At 45.7% G+C, this 25,580-nt stretch overlaps 1 protein-coding gene across 2 annotated transcripts in view; it reads right to left on the bottom strand.

Moving 5' to 3' along the window:
* KANSL1L (KAT8 regulatory NSL complex subunit 1 like) overlaps nt 1–25,580 on the bottom strand; it is a 110,671-nt gene that overhangs the window by 53,128 nt on the left and 31,963 nt on the right. For both annotated transcript variants that reach the window (XM_075317544.1, XM_075317545.1), the window contains exons 3-9: nt 19,953–20,088; nt 18,579–18,770; nt 13,990–14,108; nt 13,650–13,845; nt 8,966–9,122; nt 8,745–8,885; nt 6,281–6,382 (exon numbers count right to left, since the gene is read on the bottom strand). In XM_075317544.1, the coding sequence (XP_075173659.1) occupies nt 6,281–6,382; nt 8,745–8,885; nt 8,966–9,122; nt 13,650–13,845; nt 13,990–14,108; nt 18,579–18,770; nt 19,953–20,088 (1,043 nt within the window). The remainder of the gene's footprint in view (nt 1–6,280; nt 6,383–8,744; nt 8,886–8,965; nt 9,123–13,649; nt 13,846–13,989; nt 14,109–18,578; nt 18,771–19,952; nt 20,089–25,580) is intronic.

Genomic DNA, 25,580 nt, shown 5'->3' with positions numbered 1-25,580 from the left:
GACAGGAAAATTTTCCACGTCCTGTGGTAGATCTTGGCGGACGTTGGTTTCCTAGCCTGTCTCATAGTGGCAATGACGTCTTGAGATAATCCTGAAGACGCTAGGATCCAGGACTCAATGGCCACACAGTCAGGTTGAGGGCCACAGAATTGAGATGGAAAAAACGGCCCTTGAGATAACAAGTCTGGTCGGTCTGGTAGTGCCCACGGTTGGCCGACCGTGAGATGCCACAGATCCGGGTACCACGACCTCCTCGGCCAGTCTGGAGCGACGAGGATGACGCGGCGGTAGTCGGCCCTGATCTTGCGTAACACTCTGGGCAACAGTGCCAGCGGAGGAACACATAAGGGAGCTGAAACTGCGACCAATCCTGAACTAAGGCGTCTGCCGCCAGAGCTCTGGGATCTTGAGACCGTGCCATGAACGTCGGTACCTTGTTATTGTGCCGGGACGCCATGAAGTCGACGTCCGGCACCCCCCAGCGGCAACAGATCTCCTGAAACACGCCCGGGTGAAGGGACCATTCCCCTGTGTCCATGCCCTGGCGACTGAGATAATCCGCTTCCCAGTTTTCCACGCTTGGAATGTGAACTGCAGAGATGGTGGAGGCCGTGGCTTCCACCCACATCAAAATCCGCCGGACTTCCTGGGAGGCTTGCCGACTGCGTGTGCCGCCTTGGTGGTTGATGTATGCCACCACTGTGGAATTGTCCGACTGAATTCTGATCTGCTTGCCTTCCAGCCACTGCTGGAAAGCTTTCAGGGCAAGATACCCTGCCCGTATTTCCAGAAAATTGATCTGAAGCGAGGACTCTTGCTGGGTCCACGTACCCTAAGCCCTGTGGTGGAGAAAAACCGCTCCCCACCCTGACAGACTCGCGTCCGTCGTGACTACTTCCCAGGATGGGGGTAGGAAAGATTTCCCCTTCGCTAATGAAGTGGGAATAAGCCACCACCGAAGGGAAGCTTTGGTCGTCTGAGAGAGGGAGACGATCCTGACGAGGGACGTCGGCTTCCTGTCCCATTTGCATAGGATGTCCCATTGAAGGGGACGCAGGTGAAATTGCGCGAAAGGGACTGCCTCCATTGCGGTCACCATCTTCCCCAGGAAGTGCGTGAGGCGCCTCACGGGGTGTGACTGGCCTTGAAGGAGAGATTGTACCCCTTTCCGTAGTGACTGCTGTTTGATCAGCGGAAGCTTCACTATCGCTGAGAGTATGAAACTTCGTGCCAAGATATGTCAGCGATTGGGGCGGTGTCAGATTGGACTTTGGAAAATTGATGATCCACCCGAAACCCTGGAGAGTCTCCAGGGTAGCGTCAAGGCTGCGTTGGCATGCCTCTATAGAGGGTGCCTTGATCAGCAGATCGTCCAAATACTGGATCACCGAGTGACCCAGGGAGTGTAGAAGCGCTACTACAGTAGCCATAACCTTGGTAAAAACCCGTGGGGCTGTTGCCAGGCCGAACGGCAGTGCCACGAATTGCAGGTATGCGTGTCCTATGGCGAAGCGCAAGAAGCGCTGGTGCTCTGGAGCAATCGGTACATGGGGATAAGCATTTTTGATATCGATTGATGCAAGGAAATCTCCTTGGGACATTGAGGCGATGACGGAGCGGAGGGATTCCATCCGGAACCGCCTGGTTTTTACCCGTCTGTTGAGCAGTTTCAGGTCCAGGACCGGGCGGAAAGACCCGTCCTTCTTTGAGACCACCAACAAGTTGGGAGTAAAAACCGTGGCTCTGTTGCTGAAGAGGAACAGGGATCACCACTCCTTCAGCCGTCAGAGTGCGCCGCGCCTGCAGAGGAGCCTCGGCTCGCTCGGGAGGCGGGGATGACCTGAAGAATCGAGTCGGGGGACGAGAGGTAAACTCTATCTCGTAACCGTGAGACAGAATAACTCTCACCCAGCGGTCTTTTATTTGTGGCAGCCCGGTGTCGCAAAAGCGGGAGAGCCTGCCACCGACCGAGGATGCTACTAGCGGAGGCCGAAAGTCATGAGGAAGCCGCTTTGTTAGCGGCGCCCCCGGTGGTCTGTTTAGGACGTGACTTAGACCGCCATGCATCAGAGCTCCTTTGTCTTTCTGAGACCTTGTGGACGAGGAGAATTGGGACCTGCCCGCGCCCCGAGAGGAGCGAAACCTCGACTGCCCTCTCCTCTGTTGGGATATGTTTGGGTGGGACTGGGGTAAGGATGTATCCTTTCCCTTGGATTGTTTGATGACTTCATCCAGACGCTCGCCAAACAACCTGTCGCCACAAATTGGCAAACTGGTTAAGCGCTTTTTTGGAAGCAGAATCTGCCTTCCATTCCCGTAGCCATAAGGCCCTGCGGAGTACCACCGAATTGGCGGCCGCAACCGCCGTACAGCTCGCAGAGTCCAGGACAGCACTAATAGCGTTGCCGAAGTTTGGGAGGTAATGGATGCCACTTGTGGCGCGGCCGTGCATGTGGCTGCTTCAATTTGCGCTTGACCTTCTGAGATAGCTGGTAGCGCCCATACGGCTGCGAATGCTGGGACAAAAGAAGCTCCGATAGCTTCATAGATGGATTTCAACCAGAGCTCCATCTGCCCGTCAGTGGCATCTTTGAGCGAGGCTCCATCTTCCACTGCAAGTAATGATCTAGCCGCCAGTCTGTGAGATTGGAGGGTCCACTCTGAGACACTGAGTCCAACCTTTAACCACGTCAGGTGGAAAAGGACAACGTGTATCCTTAAGGCGCTAAGAAAAAACGCTTATCTGGACCAGCATGGTGATTCTGGACTGCCTCTCTGGAATCAGAATGGTCTAGAAACATACTCGGTGTACGCTTGGGGAACCTGAAGCGGAATTACTCCTGCTGATAATCTGACTCCTCCGCCGGAGGAGCTGAGGGAGAAATATCCAGCATTTGATTGATGGACGCAATGAGATCGTTCATTATGGCGTCCCCGTCTGGAGTATTACGATTGAGAGCGCCCTCAGGATCAGAATCCTGATCAGCTGTCTCCGCATCATCAACCGGAGATTCCCCCCGCTGAGACCCTGAACAACATGATGTCGAGGGAAATTCTAAGCGAGCCCGCTTAGTCGGTCTGGGGCTGGGGTCTAAGTCAGAACCCTCAGCCTGGAATGTATCCCGGGAGGACATTGTTGGTCCAATTGAGGGGGGCCAGGGAACAATGATTCAACAGAGTCCCTTTGCTGAAATACCGGCCTGGACTGCAAGGCTTCTAGTATCTCAGCCATAGTCTCAGAGAGTTTTGCAAACTCCATCCCCGTCACTAAGGACCGTGTCAACAGGTGTCTCCCCCTGGGCCCCTCTTAGCAGATGCTCTGGCTGAAGAAGAGAGTCACAGGGGCCACACATTGCACACAATGAGGGTCAATGGGACCTGCCGGCAGCTGGGTCGTACAAGCGGCGCAGGCAGCCTAATAATCCTGTTTTTTTGGCACCCCTGTCTTTGTGGGGCCATGCTATTGTTTTCCCTGATTAACACAAAAGGGTAAATAGCCATAATGAACTGTGCTCATACAGTGTAAAGTATATAGTAATAACACAGAATGTATCAATACACTACAGCACCATGGGGGTAACACCCCAGGTGCTGCTTACCAGCCGCCTAAAGCGGTTGTGAGGCCACCAGAGACCGTGTCTGGGTTTCCCAGGGTTAATCCCTCTCTGCAGCGTCGGAGGAGCTGACAGGAAATGGCTGCGGCGTCCTGACGAGAGGAGGGATCCGTGGGCGTCTCACACAGTGCACAGTGAGGGGAGTGGAGTATGCAAAGCATGCTCCAGCCCTCATGCTGCTCGTTTGTCCCTCTCTTCCGTGCAGCGTCCCGCCCTTCCCCCTGCCTGTCAGGGCTGAGGGCGGGAAAAAGGAAGCTAGGCCGCAAGAAAGCCGGGGACTCGAGTATAAGCGTCGCCGCCGTAAAAGCGCGGCCGACGCCGAAGTCCCCGGCGAACTACAAGTCCCAGCCGCGCCGCAGTTTCACATGGCAGCGGCGGTTAGCATGGTAGCCCCTACATATAAACACACTCAGCGACGCTGAGTGTGTAATGGCACATATAGACCCGGTCAGCGCCGCGGTCCCCGGTGCACTAGCACACCCAGCAAAGCTGAGGTGTTGCCGTGCACGGTCCCTACAGGGATACAGAGTACCTTCAAGATGCAGGGCCATGTCCCTGAACGGAACCCGGCTCCTATCCAGCAGTCTCCACAGGAGTTGTGGATGAAGCACGGTCTCAGTGCCTGGAGACCGATAAGATCCCACTTCACCCAGAGCCCTGAGGGGGATGGGGAAGGAAAGCAGCATGTGGGCTCCAGCCTCCGTACCCGCAATGGATACCTCAACCTTAACTACACTGCCGACAAGAGTGGGGTGAGAAGGGAGCATGCTGGGGGCCCTATATGGGCCCACTTTTCTTCCATCCGACCTGGTCAGCAGCTGCTGCTGACCAATCTGTGGAGCTGTGCTGTGCATGTCTGCCTCCTTCGCACAAAGCAAAAAACTGAGGAGCCCGTGGGAGCACGGGGGGTGTATAGGCAGAAGGGGAGGGGCTTAACACTTTTGAGTGTAATACTTTGTGCTGCCTCCGGAGGCATAGCCTATACACCCAATTGTCTGGGTCTCCCAATAGAGCGACAAAGAAAGTGTTTTTATTTTGTAATCATTTGCAGATCAGTAACATGTCTATCCATCCTATTCCCTATTTCCATGGCTTTTCCTTCTTCGTGCTGCAATATGGCGAGATAGCAGGTAAGAATCATAATGTGTAAGTCCAACCCTATATATAATGTGGCAGATAAAGAATTTTACAATAGTCACTCAATTAGAAGTATCTTTTGTCCCAAAAGTTCATATCCCATAATATTATATAGAAATTACACATCCTACATGTATTGGATTCCATATAAGGCCCCTTTCACATGTCTGTGATAAAAACGTACGTTTTTCACGGTCCATATTGAAGGTGTGTATGGCCCTCCGCGTGCTGTGATTTTGGCCCACATGTGTTCTTTGTGTGCTATTATGGATCCATGATAGCACGTGGAGATCGGGAACTTTTTACTCGCCTGTCCCCGATGCTGCTGTCTCCGGCACTGCTGCTTCTGGGTCTGCGGTGCAGTGAATACTCAGAAGCTTAATGAGCGGGCCTGGAAGCAAGTGACAGCAGCGCCAAAGACAGCAGCATTGGATACAGGCGAGTACAAAATCATTTTATGTCACAGACACGTGTTTTCTCCGGTACGTGTCACACGGATCACATCAGTGTGCTGGCCGTGTGACACCCATGCTGCCAGAGAAAAATGGACATGTGGCCCTGAGGAGCACATGGACACACGTATGTTCCACATGGAAACACGGTCAGTGAAAAAAAAACGAACGTGTGCGCAGACCCATTGACTTTAATGGGACTGCATATGTCCGTGTATACGAAATGTATAAAAATGGACATCATACGTACCAGAATCACTGACGTATGAAGGGGGCCTAATACTGCACAGAGTATAGGGTCTCATGATAGGGTTAATATAAAAGAAGACTGTGTGCTAAACACTAGACAATATACGAGAGGATGTAACAAATTGCAATATGAAGAAAAACAGAAGGGGGAACGCAGCTGCACCACAATATTCACATGATAGATATTATACACTTATTGTCCCCCACCCAAAAAAGAATCCTAAAAATGTCTGAACCCCCTTCCTATGCAATAAGGAAAAAAAAAAAAAATGTCCCCCTAGATATCCAGCAGATTACACGGATCAAGTAGACATAACTCTGTCAGTGGAAGACTACTATAATATGGACTTCGGATACTGAGCAGGATTTCAGGCCCGATAGCTCTGGTTCACCTGCAGGTGTCAATCAGTGAAAGTGGGAGGAGTTTGAGTATTAGAACTAAGATTAAGTGCATTGGACCGCCCACAATGCACAGATCAGCTAATTAGCATATCAGATAAAAAGCTCGTTTTCTGGGTAACTATACAATGTATCTGGACACTACTAATATGATTCTTCTCAGTGCCACATTCCGATGTGCTGAGCTTAGAAATAATTTTTGCTGTCAGACTCCCTTTAAGCAGATTTTGACTTGTGATTTCTTCCTTCTATAATGCGTGTTCAGCTCTTCTAATAATTCACTATACAAATAAGTCTTCTGAATACACCTTCAGAAGTGATAGGTATCTGCCAAATCACCTCCTGGTGCAAAATTCTTAAAAATATAGCCAACAGCACCAAATAAGACGATTTTGCTTTTTGAGTACAAATGATGTCACTGCTGTTTACCGGCTTCGGTCACGTTTCCAAGTCTTTCTTCTCGATTAGGCGATTCAAATAGTAATGGCGGCCCAGTGCTCGGTATACACCTCTTCCTCCATTTGGCAGGTACTAGGGAAAAAACACATACAAACACTAATAAATCTCATTTGATCTGATATCACATAACAATTGTTTGTAGTGCACATATTAAGGTATACCTATCCTTTACTACAAACCCTGGTCCTAGTACCTCATTCCCCACAACAAGCCCAAAATGCTTTTGGTGACAGTCTCATGTTACAGAGCACAATTCCATCACATCTTTTTCTCTAGACAGTCCCATTCATCATCATTCTGCCAGCACTATAGGTGCAGGAATTACTTTCCGTTCCCAGAACTCATGTAATTGTCCAATAGTTTATCAGCTCTGAACTGAAGGCCCACCCTACTGTTCTACCTGTATGTGATTTGACAGACAGGATAGTAGACTCAGACCCACCCCACTTCCTATCATCCTATATTGAGGTTTCTCTAAGTGGTTAGTGATGGATTACACTTGACCACAGACAGCAGGGAACATATCAGATGGAAGACCTCTAGTGGCAGAGGTTTGTCTGGGGTGGAACTATTTCAGCTGACATATTCAGTTCTTAACTATGTGACAACGGATAAGGATTCCGGAGGAATAAGGAGTTGCTTCTCCCAAGATAAGGACTTGGGAGAAGAAACTTTGGGTGATGCGCCTCACAGCTGTCCTTTCTAGCAGGATGACAGGCACAATTTATCTGAATGATGATTACTCGACTGATCATAAAATCTGCAATCATGACATGTTGATAACGGTCATCAGAAAAATGGCGTCTAATCTGCAGGCACCATGTTATAGCGCAGGGGGAGCAGAGCAGATGACAGTTTTGTGAGAAAAGAGTCAGAATATCCTGTGCTTTTTACACCTCTGCCCATTCTGGGATTTGTGGTTCAGTGATGACAGCTTTCATTGTGTAAGTGTGTACACAGAGACAGCTGTCAATCACTGATAAGACCGCCCACTGGACCGCAAATCCTCAAAAGTGCAGAGGATGAAATGATCCAAATATCTTTTATACTGACTCTTTTCTCACAAAATTATATATCATCTGCCCCTGCCTTATAATATGGCGTCTGCAGAGTGGACGGCCTCTTCACGGTGACAGGTTCTCCTTAACATCTGGGATGTATATGACACAAAAGAGGTGAAAATGAACGTGGCAGCTGGTAAATGCTTCCTGATCCGTGGGCAGCATGTATCAGATACTCGCTGTATGATATCAGCCAGGTACCTTTTACTCTGAAGCCCTGCAATGAGAAACACAGTTTAATGGCCGCCAGTGACCGAAACGCACAATAGACCCGTCGGTCAGGACTTCTCCCCGCCCACTGCCCTGGAGTGACAGGTCTCTCCCAATACATGGGCATACACACAGGGAGTGACCCGTCACTCCAGGGCAGAGGGCAGTGAGGGGGAGTGATGGATACTGTGTTATTATGGAGTTCATTGTAAGAGAATGTGCCAGCAGGTTTTTGCTCCCCCATCTGAGAGCAGCATAATGTAGGGGTAGAGACCCTGATTCCAGCGATGTGTCCCTTACTGAATGGTTTGCTGTCATTTTGATAAAATCAATGTTTCCTCTGCTGCAGATCTAAGGCCATGTGCCCACAGGGCAATGTACCCGCGGACTTTTCCGAAGGGTTTGTCCGCAGATGCTCCACAGAATCCGCAGCTTTCCATTGCTGCGGGATTCGTGCATTTTTGTTGCGGTAAACATGCGAGACAAGTGCGGAAATACCTGCGGAAGTCCCGGCCTCTATCTCCATAGTGGAGGAGCAGGAATTCCTCAGATATTTCCGCATGAATAATTGCCATGCAGTTATGTGCGGCTGCAGGACATCCGCAGCATATTCTGCAGCCGCACATACTGCAGCATTGATGCAGCATTCCCCAAATCCCATAGGATATCATGGGGAGTGTCTATACTTGCTAGAATCTGCGAATTTATCTAGAAAATCCAAATAAATCCAAAGGTTTTCAGCGGGAAAATCCACGGGTATGTTGTCCCGTGGGCACATAGCCGAACAGTTATACAGAGCTCATGAATATGCTGGACTACCTGCAACATGCCACATAGTCCTCTAATGATAAAATTACTGATTGATCAGCAGTAGATTATCAAAACTACACTAAGCAACCCAGTAAGTGACACACTGCTGGAATCAGGGTCTCTGCCCCTATGTTATACTGCTCTCAGATTAGGGGGCAAGAATCTGGTGACAGATTCTATTTAAATGTCTATAACAGAAAACAGCACACTGACCACTATCTATATAAAATTTTAAATGGAGTGGGGGAACCCCAAAGAGCAAGGAATGATTTTACTGCAAATAATATATAGTATGGCTGAAAACAAACATTGTGAGAAACAATCCAGATGTAGACCTAAATCTATAGGCATACCATGAGGAAGCCTTTCATCATCATCCTCATCATCGTTATCATCATCATCATCGTGAGGACTGAACAATCTGCTGTTCAATGACTCCTTATTATTACTCTTGCATTTCAGCAAACCCTCAAGGTGCAGCCGTATTGGGAGGTCTAGACGAGAAATCAGCGTCAGGCAGGGGAAAATGGACAAAGCACATGGCACTGGAGATGGAGTCCATATCGGAGCTTACCAGAAGGTAGTGACAAGACGGGGTGGAAGCCTGGGTCTACCTCACAGACATCTCGTTGTACCAGCACAGATTTCTGAGGCTTGTTACTACTGAGCCAGGTAGAGCCGGAGTCCACAGGTGGCCATAGCTGGTTACTTACATATACTGGTTTTTGAGCCTACAGTAATAATATAAGCCATGTGAATGTAGGAAAACAGGAACAAAGAAACTACATCATAATTATTATAACCTAAAGCCTTCTTAATGTATAGTGCAATAGTTTAGAAGGTGTGGATGAAAGAAAGCTTTCAAAAATAAAGTGTGATTTTTATCAAATGAAATGCAAAGTGAATGAACAAAAGAAAAGTCAAATCAGTATTTGGTGTGACCTCCCTTTGTCTTTAAATCATCATGAATGCACCAACAATGGATGGACATGCTGAACATGAGGGATTCTGTAGGATTAGTCAGTTATATGCACACACAATTATACCAAACAGGTGATAATGATCATCATTTTCATATGTAGGTTGAATTACAGTCATTAGCTGAAACAGTTGGGTGGGAGGCTTAAAACTGGGCTGGGTGAGGAAAACCAAAAATCCTCTGCGAAGGTGAGGTTTTGGAAAATAACTTCATGTCACAGGTCATACACCATGGCTAGAATGAGGTTTATGGCTCATGCGCACGTAACTGCTGATTATTCTGCAGCGATTTGACAGCACATGTGCGCTTCAAATCGCTGCAGAATGAATGCAGTATTTTTGTTAAAAAAAAGCTGATTTCATGCGCTATGGCTGCTGCCCCCACCATAGACAGAGTGGGAGCTGCATCCAGAACGCAGAAACATGCTAATTTTATGAACGCACGGATTTTGGACAAAATTTTAGCACCCAAATCGCTGCATTCATAAAAGAAATGTGCGCACATCTCAAGCACAATCTTCATAGATTGTGCAGGGGAAGCAGGATGCATGCATTTACGCTGAAGTGCAATACGCAGCATAAATGCATGCTAATACGCAACGTGCGCATGAGTCCTAAGGCTGGACTCACACTAGCATATGGCATCTGATGTGATAGCAATGGATGTGATATGCTAATGACCCCCGGCTCAGGCTCTGCTGCGAGCATGAGCCGAGTGTCATGCGACTGTGACCCGATCTTGCAATTGGGTCACAACTGTAAAGCTGAGGGTGGGCGCTGCAGAGGAGAGGGAAGGGTTAATCCCCCCCCCCCCATCTCCTCCATTGTCAGCCTGTGCGTATATCGCACTGCACTGGGATAACATCCGAGTGCAGTCGGATGTATCTCTCGCACCCATTCACTTGAATGGGTGCGAGAGATACGGCTCTAGCAGAAAATTGCAGCATGCTGCTACTTTTCTCGCATCCAGAATCTGTATGATAAAAAGCTGACCAACTGCTCTCCCTCATTGACTAGTATTGGTCAGAGTGCAATGAGGGATTTTCTCGCATTGCACTCATCCGATTTCAACACTCGTGTGAGTGTACCCTAACAACAAGGATCCGGGTAGTTATACTGCATTCACAGGGTCTCTCCCAGGCAGAGATTTTAAACCAAACTGGTGTATCCAGATGTGCGGCTGAAAAAGCATCAAGAAATAGGAGATGTTTAAGGACAGTAGATGAAGTGGTCATCCAAGGAAACAGTGCAGAAGATGAAAGACACATCATGTTTACTTTCATTTGAAATTGGAAAATGTTCATCTGTGCCATCAGAACAGAACTTCAGTGTAAAGAAGAATAAGGAGTCATAGAAGTGATGATAAGACCCTGATCTTAACATCATGGAGCCTGCCTGCACGTTGTGTGTGTACCTAGAAGATGCTGATTTGAAAGCAAAGGGCGATCACATATAAATTTCCTTTTCATACATTGAATTTGCATTTTGTTAATTGATAAAAATAAACTATTGACACTTCTATTTTTGAAAGCATTCTTACTTTGCAGCATTTTTTCTGCAACGAACTTCAATGTTTGGATAATACTGAACGTAAGAGGTTTCTCATTGGTTTTACCACAAAAAAATATAAAGCACAAAGGCTGCCATTATACATTTTTTGAAACATATATGTATAAAGGTAATATAATTTATTACTGTATATATGTTTTATTTTTAATGTCCACGCAGCCTCAGTCTTCGCCCCAGCAGCTTTACTTCCTCAAGTGTTTTCGGTGACGGCACGTTATCACTCCATTGTGTAAAGAGAGCAGGCGGATAAGCTCAATCAATCAATATCCAACACCCTTCTCTGTCATGGTTGACAGAGATAGTTGGGGGGCTTACTTTCCTTATAAAATAAGCAGTCAGCTGCCCCACTCACATACAAAACAAGTCTCGTAGCATCACAGGACCCAGGACGGAGAAGGGTGGACATTTGGCTATAAAAGTATATTAAGAGGTTTCATCTATTTATAGGATTAATAAATCTCAAAATAATTTTATCAAGCAGATCATTCCTCTAAGGCCCCGTACACACGCTGCGGTTTTTTTTTTTTATGGTTTTATTGAAATCTGCATCAAAATCTGCATGCCTCGTCCAAAGCCAGCGAAGTCCATGGGATTTTAGATTTGCTGTACACACAGTGCGGTTTTTTTTCCCAGCACGGTTTTGGTGCAGATTTTGATGCAAAAAAAAAAAAAAATCTGCAGCATGTCAATTATTGGTCAGGTTTAGTAGTGTTTTTTCACCCATTGACTTCAATTCATTGACTTTCTTGATGGCCCCAAAAAACTGCATCGAATACTGCACCAAAACCACATTAAAATCGCATCTGGTTTTGACAAAATAAGATACAAAATAAGAGAAAAATGGGGTTTCAGCTGGATTCTATAAGAGGCAAATCTGAAAACTTTTATCAAACTACAGTGGAACCTCGGTTTACGAGTAACTTGGTGTGCGAGTATTTCACTATATGAGCAAAGCTTGCTGTAAATGTGTAACTCAGTTTACGAGCAAGCTTTGCTGTACGAGCAAATACTCACCGCACACACTTTCGGTTCCGTACTTTCACCTCGTTCTGACCCGCTCATTCAGTCCGCACAAACACACACAAACACACGTGCACACACATATTATGCTCACCTTACCTTCTGTTCCCTCGCCTCCTGGTTCTTGTAGTCCGCCGGTACAGGATGTGTATCGGGTAACCATCGCAACGATGGAGGAACTTCCCATGCCAGCCGCTACTCAAAAGCGGAGCGCTGACCAATCAGAGGCAAGTGGCTCATGCCTTTGACGTCAGCGTGCTGGCAGCGGAAGCTCCGGCATTGGTCACGATGGTTATCCGATACACATCCTGTACCGGCGAACTACAAGAACCAGGAACACCAAATTATTGGCCCAATCACAGTAGTGCTAACTCTAGAATCCAGAAAAAACAATGAAATAACTAGAGTAAATAGCAAGAATAAAATCAAATAATTTTATTGAGAACATTATTTTTTAAAAAAAAACTTTTTAAAAAACATTATATGAATATATAGAACAATACAGGGGATGTCTGCCAAAAAACAACCAATCCAATCACTGCTTCACTTTACGTATGTGTGTAACACAGATGAACCACTGATATTCACTTATAAATGTGCAAAAAAAGGGGAATTAAATAACATGCTCCACGTGAGGGAAGAAGCCCTAGGCGAAACGGCCGTCAGGGTATTTGTCCTTTCCATCCGCTTCCAGTATGGCATATGGCAGTCAGGCATCTGTTCTATATTGACTGCTTGTGTATCCTGCTCTCCCTTCTGCATTTATCTTTGGCTGGTATTTTTTCTATGTACTTTTCTACTTAGTACTTCTTTTTTGGACAGGATTATTTCTTTATGAAATTGTGTTATCACTACCCTCTTATTTATATATCCCCTTTGGGCATTCTTATCTTTGTTTATGCGGGCAAGTGAACTATAATCCTTATAATTTCTGTGCATAAGGAAGTTACATCTGAAATTAGCTCTATAATATGCACTGGTTTGTGAATTTTTGCTGTATTGATGGGAGAGTGCAATATTAATTTATTTATTGTCATTCTGAGGTTTATTAAACAACTGTTGTTCATGTTTCCTGGGGCTGTGCAATAACCTTCTCTGGGATAGTGCAATACATTATGGGAGATTTTCTTGCGTGGAGCATGTTATTTAATTCCCCTTTTTTTGCACATTTATAAGTGAATATCAGTGGTTCATCTGTGTTACACACATACGCAAAGTGAAGCAGTGATTGGATTGGTTGTTTTTTGGCAGACATCCCCTGTATTGTTCTATATATTCATATAATGTTTTTTAAAAAAATAAATGTTCTCAATAAAATTATTTGATTTTATTCTTACAAGAACCAGGAGTCCGGCAATGGAACAAAAGGTAAGGTGAGCATAATGTGTGTGTGCGCGTGTCTGTGCATATGTGGAATGGCACAATAGGGGGCCAGGATGGGACATTAAACAAGTTGTGGAACGAATTGTCTGCATTCCAATGATTTCCTATGGGAAATCTTGCTTTGCTAGACTAGTACCTTGGTTTACAAGCACACTCCCAGAACGGATTGTTCTCATAAACCAAAGTTCCACTGTATGCTTAGAAAGTTTGGTGTGCACAATGGCAGAAGGTTCAGCTTGTAAAGACAGCGTAAGATTGCTGGAAGAGGGAATGCATTCCGAGAATACATCACTTCTTACAAGCCTCACCAAATGTATAGGCATGCAGCCTGGAAACATTCTGTATAGGTTCCGCTTGTGAAATACTAGCAGAGGTCTGGTGCGGGCAGAGCTGCTCCTAAGGGTTGAGGCGGCTTTGATGCAAATCCGCTTCCTATTTTTGATGAGCTGCTGCCTGCAGAATCCATTCCTGGTGGTCGCTCCAGTCTTCTGCAGCCTTGATGCTCTAAAAGAAAGAAGATCTTTGAATCATGACTCAAACAGGACTGTTCGCAATGGTTACTGCCCCTTTAAAATATTTGCTTATGGAGTTGGTTTTTTTTCACAAATAGAAGGTGCTCCGCTTATCTGCACAATCACTAAGCCTTACCCATGAGGAACTCTGGCAGCAATCTTCCCATTTGTAAAGGGTTTAACAGGGCTAGTAGGAGACAGACTAATGGGGATGGCAGTGATCAGACTGGTGACCATTTCAGTCAGTTGAGCGCTCTGAAAAACAAGACAACATCTATGAGAATAGCGTGACATTAGCCCTAACGTCTATACTATACCTCCCGACATTTGGGCAATGACAGACAGTTACTTCTTCCAGAACATTACTTACACTTTGCAGACATGAAAATAATAATAATAATAATAAAAAAAAAATAATCTTTATTTGTATAGCGCCAACATATTCCACAGCACTTTACAATTCAGAGGTTCATAAACGAACATACATAAGTAACAGTTACAATAATTAAAACAAAAATAAAGACAACCCTGCTCGTAAGAGCTTACAATCTACAATGGGGTGAGGTGGGGGTGACAAGCTACAGGGGCTTATTTACAGCAATGGTCCAGACATCTCCAAAAAATGGGGGGATAGATAAAGGCTGCATGAGCCAGTCACCAGACAATCTTTCTAATGCTTTGTAAACAGTGGAGAATTAATGTTCTAGTAAATAATGGAGGAGATATGTATGAATTGACTTTTATTAGGGAGGGTGATAGGCCACCCTAAGGCCTAAGCCACACGGCGAGAAAAACAGTGCGAGTGGAGTGCGATAAAACATCGCATTCCCCTCGGACCAATTCTAGCCTGTGTGTCAGCACACATGAGCGATTATTTTCTCAGCCCTAATCGGACTGAGAAAACAATCGCAGCATGCTGCGATTGTAAGCCGAGACTCTCTCTCGCACCCATTCAAGTGAATGGGGCGAGAGAAAAATCGCACTGCACTCGCGGTACATCGGTGTACCGCGAGTGCAGTGAGAGAATGGCAATAGCCGGCTACGGAGGAGAGAGGGAGAGAAATCCCTCCCTCCCCTCCTGAGTGCCGGCCCGCCCCCCGCAGCTGAGGTCCAATCGCACGAACGGACCTCAGTAGCAAGGACACACGCATGACACTCGGCTCTGCTGTACTGCCAGCACGAGCCGAGTGTCATGCAAGTAGTCCCCGTGTGGCCCCAGCCTAAAAAGATGTGTTTTTAAGGAGCGTCTTAACATGATGGTTACAAATTGTACGAGCCCCATAGTGCTATACCATCTGGGATTTCTAATGTTCTCAGCTGCTCTTTGTGAGACGGACAGTCTAGTGGACCTGTGGTTTGAGCAACAGTTTGGAAAAACAAACTACCGTATTTTGCATAATTACAATTTATCTGAAACAAAATCCTCTCATTTCCCAGCAAAATCCCTGCTCTATGCAACCTTGGAATTTATGTCCACATTTAAAAACAAATTTAGATAGTAATACATCATCCATTAAGTATTCAGGGAATTGAAAGTTATAACTTAATGACTGCTCAAATCCTCAGTGATTGCGAAAATGGGGTTCTGCAGAGCCGTTATGTATAAACCATTTATTTTTCTATGGGGCGGTCAGAGAAACCTGTAATGATGAATATAGGATAGCGGACAACCAGGGCTCCTAAGCTGTCCCTCAAACTGGTGGAGATGCCCAAGTCTCCTTCCTGACCCTGCTCCTGACCATTCCTGATCTGATTTTCCCCCTCAGAGAAGGGCTGGACAGGAGTGAGATTAAACCCACAGAAAAAGACAGACAAGGGAAACCCAAAACTCTGTCACACAGCACACACAAAGGTTAAGACAATAGGAGATTTAGGATTTAGAAAGAAAAACAAACAACAGGAAAAAAAGCTACAAAACAACAGGGGTAAACTCGACAACCGCACCAAGCAATACGTCTGGGACACCACAGCTCACAGACCAACAAAGAACAAATTATAGGTGGCATGGGTGGAAGGATTCAACCAGGATAAATAGGCCTCCCCACAACATGTGATCAAAGGAGCAAGCAGACCAGCAGAGAGCAACTCTTTCTAGCCTGCCTATGCACACGGCAGGTTGACACCCGAGTCTGCCAACATACCAGACACCAGAGAAACCATTGGGCGGAGCATCAGAATTTGCAATCTGAAAAGAGCCCAACGCCACCAGGATTGTCGGTGAAGTTTGTGCAAAACTCCTTGTGACACAACTTGAGCACAGCACTCAAATATTTTTAACAGTCATATGGACAATAAATGGGGTGGAGATCAAGCATGCACACCACTGCTCCACTCAACATGGAGCTCTACATATTACAGCTCTCAGGATCTAGAGCCCCATTCTCTGGATCGCTTGGCATCCCAGCAGTCGGACACTAAAAGAACCATAAATTATCTAACCTATGATTCTAAAATACCCCTAAAGGGGGTCATCTAGGACTTTTATTATTTTTGAGTAGGGGGCTAAAATGTAACAAGCAGCTAGCTGGTAACTACCTGCCTGTTGTGCCCAGGGATGATTTCTGCTGGCTCAGCAGGAGATTCCCCTGCTTTATTTCATCTCTTATTTACAGAGCAACATCTTCTCTGCTCCATCAATGGGGTGTCACTGCTGACATCATGCTGAGTGACAGCCCGCTCCCCCATCAATGGGGCATCAGTGGTGACATCATGCTGAGTGACAGCCCGCTCCCCCATCGATGGGGCGTCAGTGGTGACATCATGCTGAGTGACAGCCCGCTCCCCCATCGATGGGGTGTCACTGCTGACATCATGCTGAGTGACAGCCTGCTCCCCGCAGTTAGGTAGCTGTCAGTCAGCATAACATTAACAACAACAAAAAAGGGACTCCTGTCAGTTCTTCACCCATTCTAACCAACCTTAAACTCATTTTCCTATTCTTTATCACTTTACAACTCTCTATACCCCTCACAAAGCCTCATCTTGACCTGTTTTGTCCCGTACGTTCATTGGATTTTTTATCTCTTCAACATCCCTTCCACTCCTTTTTTCCCCATTTTCCCTCATCCCAGTCTGGAAAAAAAAAAAACTACTTAAAGTAATAGTACATGGCATTATTTGTAATACATTTATTCACCTCCAACCTTTTTGCCTAATTCTTTCAATTACATCTGACTATTCTCTTAATGCAATTCTATTTTAGCAAGTTATTCACTTTTTTCTGTTGTTTATATGCTATATCGGTATTTTCATCTAATTTCTTCCCCGTGGCAAAACTAATTTTTCCCTCCCTTTCTTGTGATTGATCCTCCTTTTTTTTTTACATCACTACCCTGCAGTTTGATATTCGACACGCCACCGATCAGCTGATCTCGGTGTCGGTGGAGGCAGCAGGTGGCCGGGAATGCTCAGTTCCGGAGCTGCCCTGTCTTCTGATAGTGGCAGCAGGCAAGTACCACACATCCACCTCCCTTTCAAATCAATAGGAGGCGGATGTCAGTACCCGGCCGCGGCCACTATTAGAAAACAGGGCAGCTCCGGAACTGAGCATTTCTGTTTGCCTGCTGCCTCTGATGGCACCGATAGATCGGCGGGGATGTTGGGTGTCATACCCCGGCCGATCAGACATTGATGACCTATCCTGAGTATAGGCCATGTTAAAGTAGTTAACCTCTATAATAATATTATTAGGAGTTGGAAAGTAACGAAAAGTGCCTGGCTGGAACCTCCACCCCCTCCCCAGGGGGTAGGTGGAGGCCAGCATGACGTGGCTAGGGGGGGGGGGGATAGGTGAGGTAGGAAAGGAGTAGGGTCATAGGGACAGTTAGGGGAAAAAAAAGTAAACCCAGGGGGGAGGGAGCCATTGCCACGCTTTTTACTGAAGAAATTGTCCCGCCTACCCTCCCTTATGTTTTGGGTCATAGTGGCTGTGGCGGTTGGGGTGGGGTCCTCGAAGTTGGTGAAAATTGGATTGGGGGTCCCAATGGAGGTGGAACCCTTTAATTTACTGGTTTGGGTGGTGGTCTGGTGATCATGGGGGAACGTTGGCCTGGTGGTGTCGGTTCCCGTCTTTGGTGGTTTAACCCTTCCCCCTCATCTTTGTGTTGGTGCTCCCGAGTTGGTGGTTGCGCCTGGGAGTAATGGGGGTCTAGGGGGAAGGGATGGTTGGAGTATTGGTTGATCACCAGACTTTTTTGAGCTTCGAGGACCACAACCCCTATTAATGTTATTGTAAGTTATGTTTAAATAAAGGCTGCTGTGGTCATTTCATCCATTTATGTGTCTGTGGTTATTTTTAGTAGGGGGCTAAGTTACTGGGGGTGGGAGTATGGTAGCGGTATAGAAGGGTCACCGGGACTCCACTATGCCAACGTCATGAAAGGAGATGACAGGTTCACTTTAAATTGAATGCCAACGAGATGACATTGCACAGAGGCCGAGAAGTGATTCCATAAGTTTCTGGCTAGCGATCACTGAGGCAAAGCTTTCTGTACAGATCATTTACAGGGATAAACAGTACTGTGTGAATCTGTGGTCTCACCACAAAAACCCAGGACGCTGCCTGAGAAGGTGCAGGAACTTTACTAAGTTAATGGTAAATCCAGATTACAGATTTCTCATCAAGTTAATGGCACTTTCTATGCCAGTGAGATTAAATAACTTCACGGGTCTCTGATTTACAATTATGCTGCACAATGAAGCTCCACGGTTTCTGGACTTTAATACCTGCTTCTCTATGTTTCTCAGGAGCAATGTTGGGCTGCTTGGAGACATTTCTAAATCCATTGCCACGGGCGGATTTTTCTCCTCTGAGGGTGTTGCCAGCGTCTCTGCAGCCCGCAGTGAAGGGCCTGGATGTGGCAGATGTGTGTCTTCCCCGAGAATGCAATTTGAACATTCCTGAAACTCCAAAGTTCCCTAGGAGACAGAAATAAAACCTGCCCAGATAAGCAGTGGTAACATTTAGCGTGATTGTTCCTAAAGGGGCCACCCACTGACACAGGCATTTTTGGAAATGGAGAGAAACTATAATTTAGCGAGTAACATAATTATATACAGGATCAGCATTTCACACTGCGGATTAAGGAACCATCTATGAGAACAAGAAGTAAGATAACCTCCAAATACCTCCAATTATAAACGTATAGTTCTCCTGATATAAGCAAGTCTCTTATGTCATGTGCAGGGTATTACAGCTTAGGTATTCATGGTTATGTCCACAAGCAACTAACTGTCACTATATGAGTGGATGTAATCATGGATACCTTAGCTGCAATGCCCTGCACATGAGGTAAGAGACATGGCTATATCAGGAGAACTATACTATATAGGATCTTGGAGATGGAAATATCCTTTAACGCTATGGAATGCAAATCTGCACAAATTTGAGTGTTCCTGAGAGATTCTATTTAAAGGGTATGTCCACTACGATGTCACTGATGACCCTGGGATTGGTCATCAATATCAGATTGCTGGGGGTCTAACATCCTGCACCTCCATTGATCAACTGTTACCAACTCCAGATGGATGTAAACAATGTATGATGTGGAACGTTTCTGTACAGTGTGTACTGCCTGGGGCTTTGTACTATACATTAGATTATATTCCTTTGTATAGAGGCTGACATGCAGGACCTCACTGTACGGCTCTGTGCTGTTCTGACCACTGATTCTAGCCGCCGTCGAAGGTTGTAACAGCTGATCAGTTGGATGCCGGGTGTCAAACCCCCACCGATCTGATACTGATGACCTATCCGATGGACATCTAGGAGCGGACACCATGTGTACAGTTTGATATCTGGTGACTCTTCCTCTTCGTGACATTGTTAATCCAAAGGATTAATCATTGGGACAGTTTGTTGCCTGCAATAACATAACTTGGATGTGACCACTGAACGTAACCCATCAATTCACTGAGCATGTAGGGCAGATCACATCGCTACAGTCAGACAGGACCATAAAGATGCCATTGTTTCCTTGGCAACAAACTGATTTCTCCCGGTACATGGGATGCCTGCTCTATGTGTAAGGATCATGTCCCTTAAACTCACTGACATTTCCATTATAAGACACCTTCATCTTCAGCAGTAATGTCTGGTACCTTCCTGCTTCGTAGTTGACTACGTAGATCAGCCAGCTGATGAATCTTGTATTCCAGCTCTGCAATCTGAGCCTGAAGCCAGGTCCAGCGGCTGCCGACATCTGCTCTCCCCGAATGCCAGGTCCATTCCGGAGAACTGGGAAGAAAAATAATCCATTCTATAGCTGATATATATATATATATATATATATATCTATATATATATATATATAAAAAATATTTTTCCAAGCCTGATCTATCTACGATCACCTAAAGAGAACCGGTCACCAGTTTTTGGCTTACATACCATCACCTTTACATCATGTGAATGGGGTTCCTACAGACGCCATTACATCCTCCCAGGTGCCCTATACATATCCAACACTGCATATAAATTATGTTGTCCGGTCCGATGGGCGAATTCAGATTGTGATCAGCGCCACCTGGTCCCTTCATATGTTCCCTCCTCTAGCTGGATGGAAGTGGATAACGTCTCTACGTCATCTACAGTGCTGAGTGCTGTAAAGTGTAAAAAGTTCATCAGCCCTGCCTAATTGTATACCATTGGTCCGAGTGTAAAACCTTTTTTTATCAGTTTGCTCTCATTTGATTAATACATTGGTGTGAGAGAGCCAAAAGGGGAGTATTCAGGGAGCAGATGCATAGTGCTCTCACGTCCTTTCCAGGAGTCAAGCCATATTTCACACTTCCCACTGCTACAACCATGAGCTGGATTGTCTGCTCAGCTGATCCTGAGTGCTATCCCCAAATCCAGCTCTCCTGATTGTCTACTCAGCTCTGCGGTTCCTAAGTGCTATCTGCACCTCCAGCTCTGCTATACAAGGTGCCTAATAGATCAGTTCTGCTGTTCCTCAGTGCTTTCCTTGCACCCATCTCCATAAAAGGTACCGGATTATTTAGTTAGCACTGCTATTCCTGAGTGCAACTTGCACATTTAACTCTTTTGCTCAAGTTACATGTCTGCATACCCATGCTGATTCAAGGTGCTTTATGAACACACAACTAGGCATCATCAAGTTGCTGCCCGCACACTGCCTCTGTTGCACTTCCAGCTCTACTCATACATATGCTGTTCTGCCAATCCAGCAGTGCTGGTTCTTGCTGTTCCACATGCCACCCGGCTGCACGAGCTCCACTGCATTAATGCCTGCAGTCTGTGCTGCTTACCCTAGCTTACAGCTTAGTGAATTCACCTTACCATGTGAGGCAATTGCTGGTTGAGGTAGATCATCACTGTCCAGATAAGTATGGGCACCAGTAATAGCATTTTTATATAGAGTGGGTACGGAAAGTATTCAGACTCTTTAAAAATGTTCACTGTTTGTTTCATTGCAGACATTTGGTAAATTCAAAAAAGTTCATTTTTTTTTCCTCATTAAGGTACACTCTGCACCCCATCTTCCTAGACCTGGCCATCCAGCCAAACTGAGCAATCGTGGGAGAAGAGCATTGGTGAGAGAAGTAAAGAAGAACCCCAAGATCACTGTGGCTGAGCTCCAGAGATGCAGTAGGGAGATGGGAGAAAGTTCCACAAAGTCAACTATCACTGCAGGCCTCTACCAGTCGGGATTTTATGGCAGAGTGGCTCGATGGAAGCCTCTCCTCAGTGCGAGACATGTGAAAGTCCGCACAGAGTTTGCAAAAAAAACACATGAAGGACTCCCAGACTATGAGAAATGAGATTCTCTGGTCTGATGAGACGAAGATAGAACTTTTTGGGTTTTTGGTAATAATTCTAAGCGATATGTGTGGAGAAAACCAGGCACTGCTCATCACCTGCCTAATGCAATACCAACAGTAAAAAACATAATGGTGGCAACACCATGCTACGGGGGTGTTTTCAAGCTGCAGGGACAGGATGATTGGTTGCAAGTGAAGGAAAGATGAATGCGACCAAGTACAGAGATATCCTGGAAGAAAACCTCTTCCAGAGTGCTCTGGACCTCAGACTTGGCCGAAGGTTCACAAGCCAACAAGACAATGACCCTAAGCACACAGCTAAAATAACAAAGGAGTGGCTTCAGAACAACTGTGTGACCATTCTTGACTGGCCCAGCCAGAGCCCTGACCTAAACCCAATTGAGCATCTCTGGGGAGACCTGAAAATGGCTGTCCACCAACATTCACCATCCAACCTGAAAGAACTGGAGAGGATCTGCAAGGAAGAATGGTAGAGGATCCCCAAATCCAGGTGTGAAAAACTTGTTGCATCATTCCCAAGAAGACTCATGGCTGTACTAGCTCAAAAGAGGGTGCTTCTACTCAATACTGAGAAATGTGGCTGAATACTTATGACCATGTGATATTTCAGTTTTTCTTGTTTAAAAAATTTGCAAATTTCTACATATCTGTTTCTTTCCTGTCAAGATTGTCAACATTAAACTGTCAACTGTCAACATTAAAGAGTGTACATTAATGAGAAAAAAATGAACTTATTTTGAATTTACTAAATGGCTGCAATGAAACAAAAAGTGAAAAATATAAAGGGGTCTGGATACTTTACGTACCCACTGTATGTTTAACTGCTCAGAGCCCTTTTATAAATACATATTATTTGGAAAAAACCTTTAAATGTGCTGATGATACAGTCATGGCTGAAAGTATTGGTACCCTTGACCTTGTTCCAGAAAACAAAGTATTTCTCTCAGAAAATTATTGCAATTACACGTTTTGTTATATACATTTATTTCGTTTGTATGTATGGGAACAACACAAAAAAATAAAGAGACAAAAAGGCAAATTGACGATAATTTCACACAAAACCCCAAAATGGGCTGAACAAAATTATCGGCACGCTCAACTTAATATTTGGTTGCACACCTTTTGGAGTAAATAACTGCAATCAATCACTTCCTATAATCATCCACAAGCTTTATACACCTCTCAACTGGAATTTTGGACCCCTCTTCTTTTGCAAACTGCTCCAAGTTTCTCATATTTGAAGGCGTCTTCTCCCAACAGCGATTTTAAGATCTCTGCAAAAGGTGTCAATGGGATTAGATCCAGATTCATTGCTGCCACTTCAGAACTCTCCAGTGCTTTGTTTCCATTCATTCTTGGTGCTTCTTGAAGTTTATTTGGGGCCATTGTTGTCTTGGAAGACCCATGACCTAGGACACAAATCCAGCTTTCTGGCACTACATTGTGACTCAAAATCTTCAGATTTCATGATGCCTTGCACACTTTAAGGCCTCTTTCACACGTCCGTGAAAATCACGCATGTTTTCCACGGACGTGTCAAATGTGCGTTTTGCCCTCCGTGAGCTGTATTTATGGCACACGTGTGTTCTCCGTGTGTTATTCGTGATAACACACGGAGAACGGGAACTTTCTGCTAACCTGTCCCTGGCGTCGCTGTCCGTGGTGCTGATCTTCGGTCTACGATCCTGCAGACTGCCCGCTGCTGCTGCTTCCGGCCACAGTGAAGTGAATATGCAATGAGCTGTGGTCGGAAGCAAGTGACAGCAGCGGCAGAGACAGGAGGGCTGGAGAAGGTGAGTAAAGTTTTTTTTTTTTCTCGCAGACACATGCGTTTTCTCCTGTGCGGGTCACACGGAACACATCCGTGTGGTCCGTTTGCGTTCCGTGTGACCCGTTTGCGTTCCTTGCGACACCCGTGATGAAAAACGGACATGTCTATGTGTGGAGCACACGTATGCTCCACACGTACACACGGTCCATGGCAGAATACGCACGTGAGCACAGACCCATTTATTTTAATGGGTCTACGTGTGCCCATGTCTCCGGTACGTGAGGAAACGGACGTGTAAAAGAGGCCTAAAGGATATTTTGGAAAGGTGCCAACAATTTTGTCTGGTCTATTTTTGGCGTTTTGTGTGAAATTATGTCCAATTTGCCTTTTTTTTCCCGGTTATTTTGTATTGTTCTAATACACACAAAGGAAATAAACATGTGTATAACAAAAGGTGTAATTACAATAAATTTGCAGGGAGAAATACTTCATTTTCTGGAACAATAGGGCGCCTAGATTTCCGGCCATGACTGTACCATGTGCCATGACAATCCCCAGGTATAAAATGTAATTGTGGTGTGGATTATAGCAACCAAAGTTTCTACAATCTCTCCCTGAGGCCGTACAATAACAATAGTGGAATAAGAAGCAGACAGTCATTTTCACCGGACAGATATATTTACCAGATCATGTGATGTGTCTAAAATTAAAGAAAAGAAATGTCAAAATTTTGGGCTATTAAAACTTAATCGTCCAGAAGAAGATAATAAATGCCCTGTATTGGTGAGCCACATCAGCACAGAAAGACGTCTCCATGTTTCCATGGCACAGCAGTTTACTCATACACCCCGCTGCTGGGAATAAAAGCACTGGTAAGCACATTTAATGTGACCTCTGAGGCCAATTAAATCATTCAAAGGTCTACATGCATCTACGCTGAATCACACACCACCAAAGGAAAGTTGTTCTTTTGTCAAGTGTTCACGACAGCGATCAATGTAACAGGTTAACCTTGGGTTCCTGTACTCCCCACCGTACACTATAAGGTTATTAGTAGAGATGTGCAAACCCAAAATGTAAAGTTCGGGATTCGTACCGAGCACGGACTTTTAAAAAACTCAGTGTCCTAGTTCGAGTATGCTAACTACTTGATCGAATATTGGGGTGCTCAGGTACGCTCGATGCTCGGCTATGTGCGACCCGCTGAAAGTCTCTGAATGGTTCTCACTGGGGGTAAAAACAACGTTTTCAGATGTAGTGTGCACCAAAAAAGCCCAAAACAATCAAATAAATGAAAAACAAAAACACCATGCCTTTCCTCCCCTGGAAATGCTCTGTTTATAGCTGGCTTCCAATGGGGTTCGGGCTCCGGGATCAAGTTCAGGTCCCAAACTGAACTTTATCTAAGCATACGCTTACACATCACCCGGCATGGTCACCCGGCATGGTCGTATACTCTCCGGACAGGAGCGTATTAGCTGTACAGAAATACATGGAGCCAACCCGCTCCTGTCCAGAGAGTTTGCGGCCGCGCCAGGTGATGCAATGCGAGACTCGCGCGAATCATACGCTTGTGTGAGCGTACCCTTAAAAGTGCTGCTGAACCCAGGGAACCCGAACTTCCAGGGGTTCGCTCATCTCTCGGTATTAGGCATCCTGATAGCAGAAAGTACAAGGGTGCTGCAGAGGACGACTATGTTGACAATTAGCAATGAGCAATCACTTCCATGCTCAGGTGCTCGGTACTTATAATGAGTAGTTGGATGCTTGGATGGGTGCGACTCGTGTACCAAGTATAATGGCAATCAATAGAGAACTCAAGCATTTTTCCAGAAGCTCTTCCAGAAAAAAGCTTTGAGTTTTCCATTGACTTCCATTATACTCGATACTTGAGTCAAGCCCGTCCAACTGCTCGTTAAGAGTATGTAGCATGGTAGTTCACACTCAACTATTCACAATGCATTTTTGGACTTAATTTAAAAGTATATCCTGGGAAAATCTCCTAGCTGTGGCAGATACCTAACAGCGGTATCCATCACCCAGGTAGCGGCACCTTTAGGGGTACTTTGCACGCTGCGACATCGCAAGCTGATGCTGCGATGTGGAGCGTGATAGTCCCCGCCCCCGTCGCAGCAGCGATATCTTGTGATTGCTGG

This window comes from Anomaloglossus baeobatrachus, chromosome 7 (assembly GCF_048569485.1).
Source record: "Anomaloglossus baeobatrachus isolate aAnoBae1 chromosome 7, aAnoBae1.hap1, whole genome shotgun sequence".
NCBI classification, from domain to species: domain Eukaryota; kingdom Metazoa; phylum Chordata; class Amphibia; order Anura; family Aromobatidae; genus Anomaloglossus; species Anomaloglossus baeobatrachus.
This window is presented reverse-complemented; position numbering and strand designations above follow the sequence as displayed.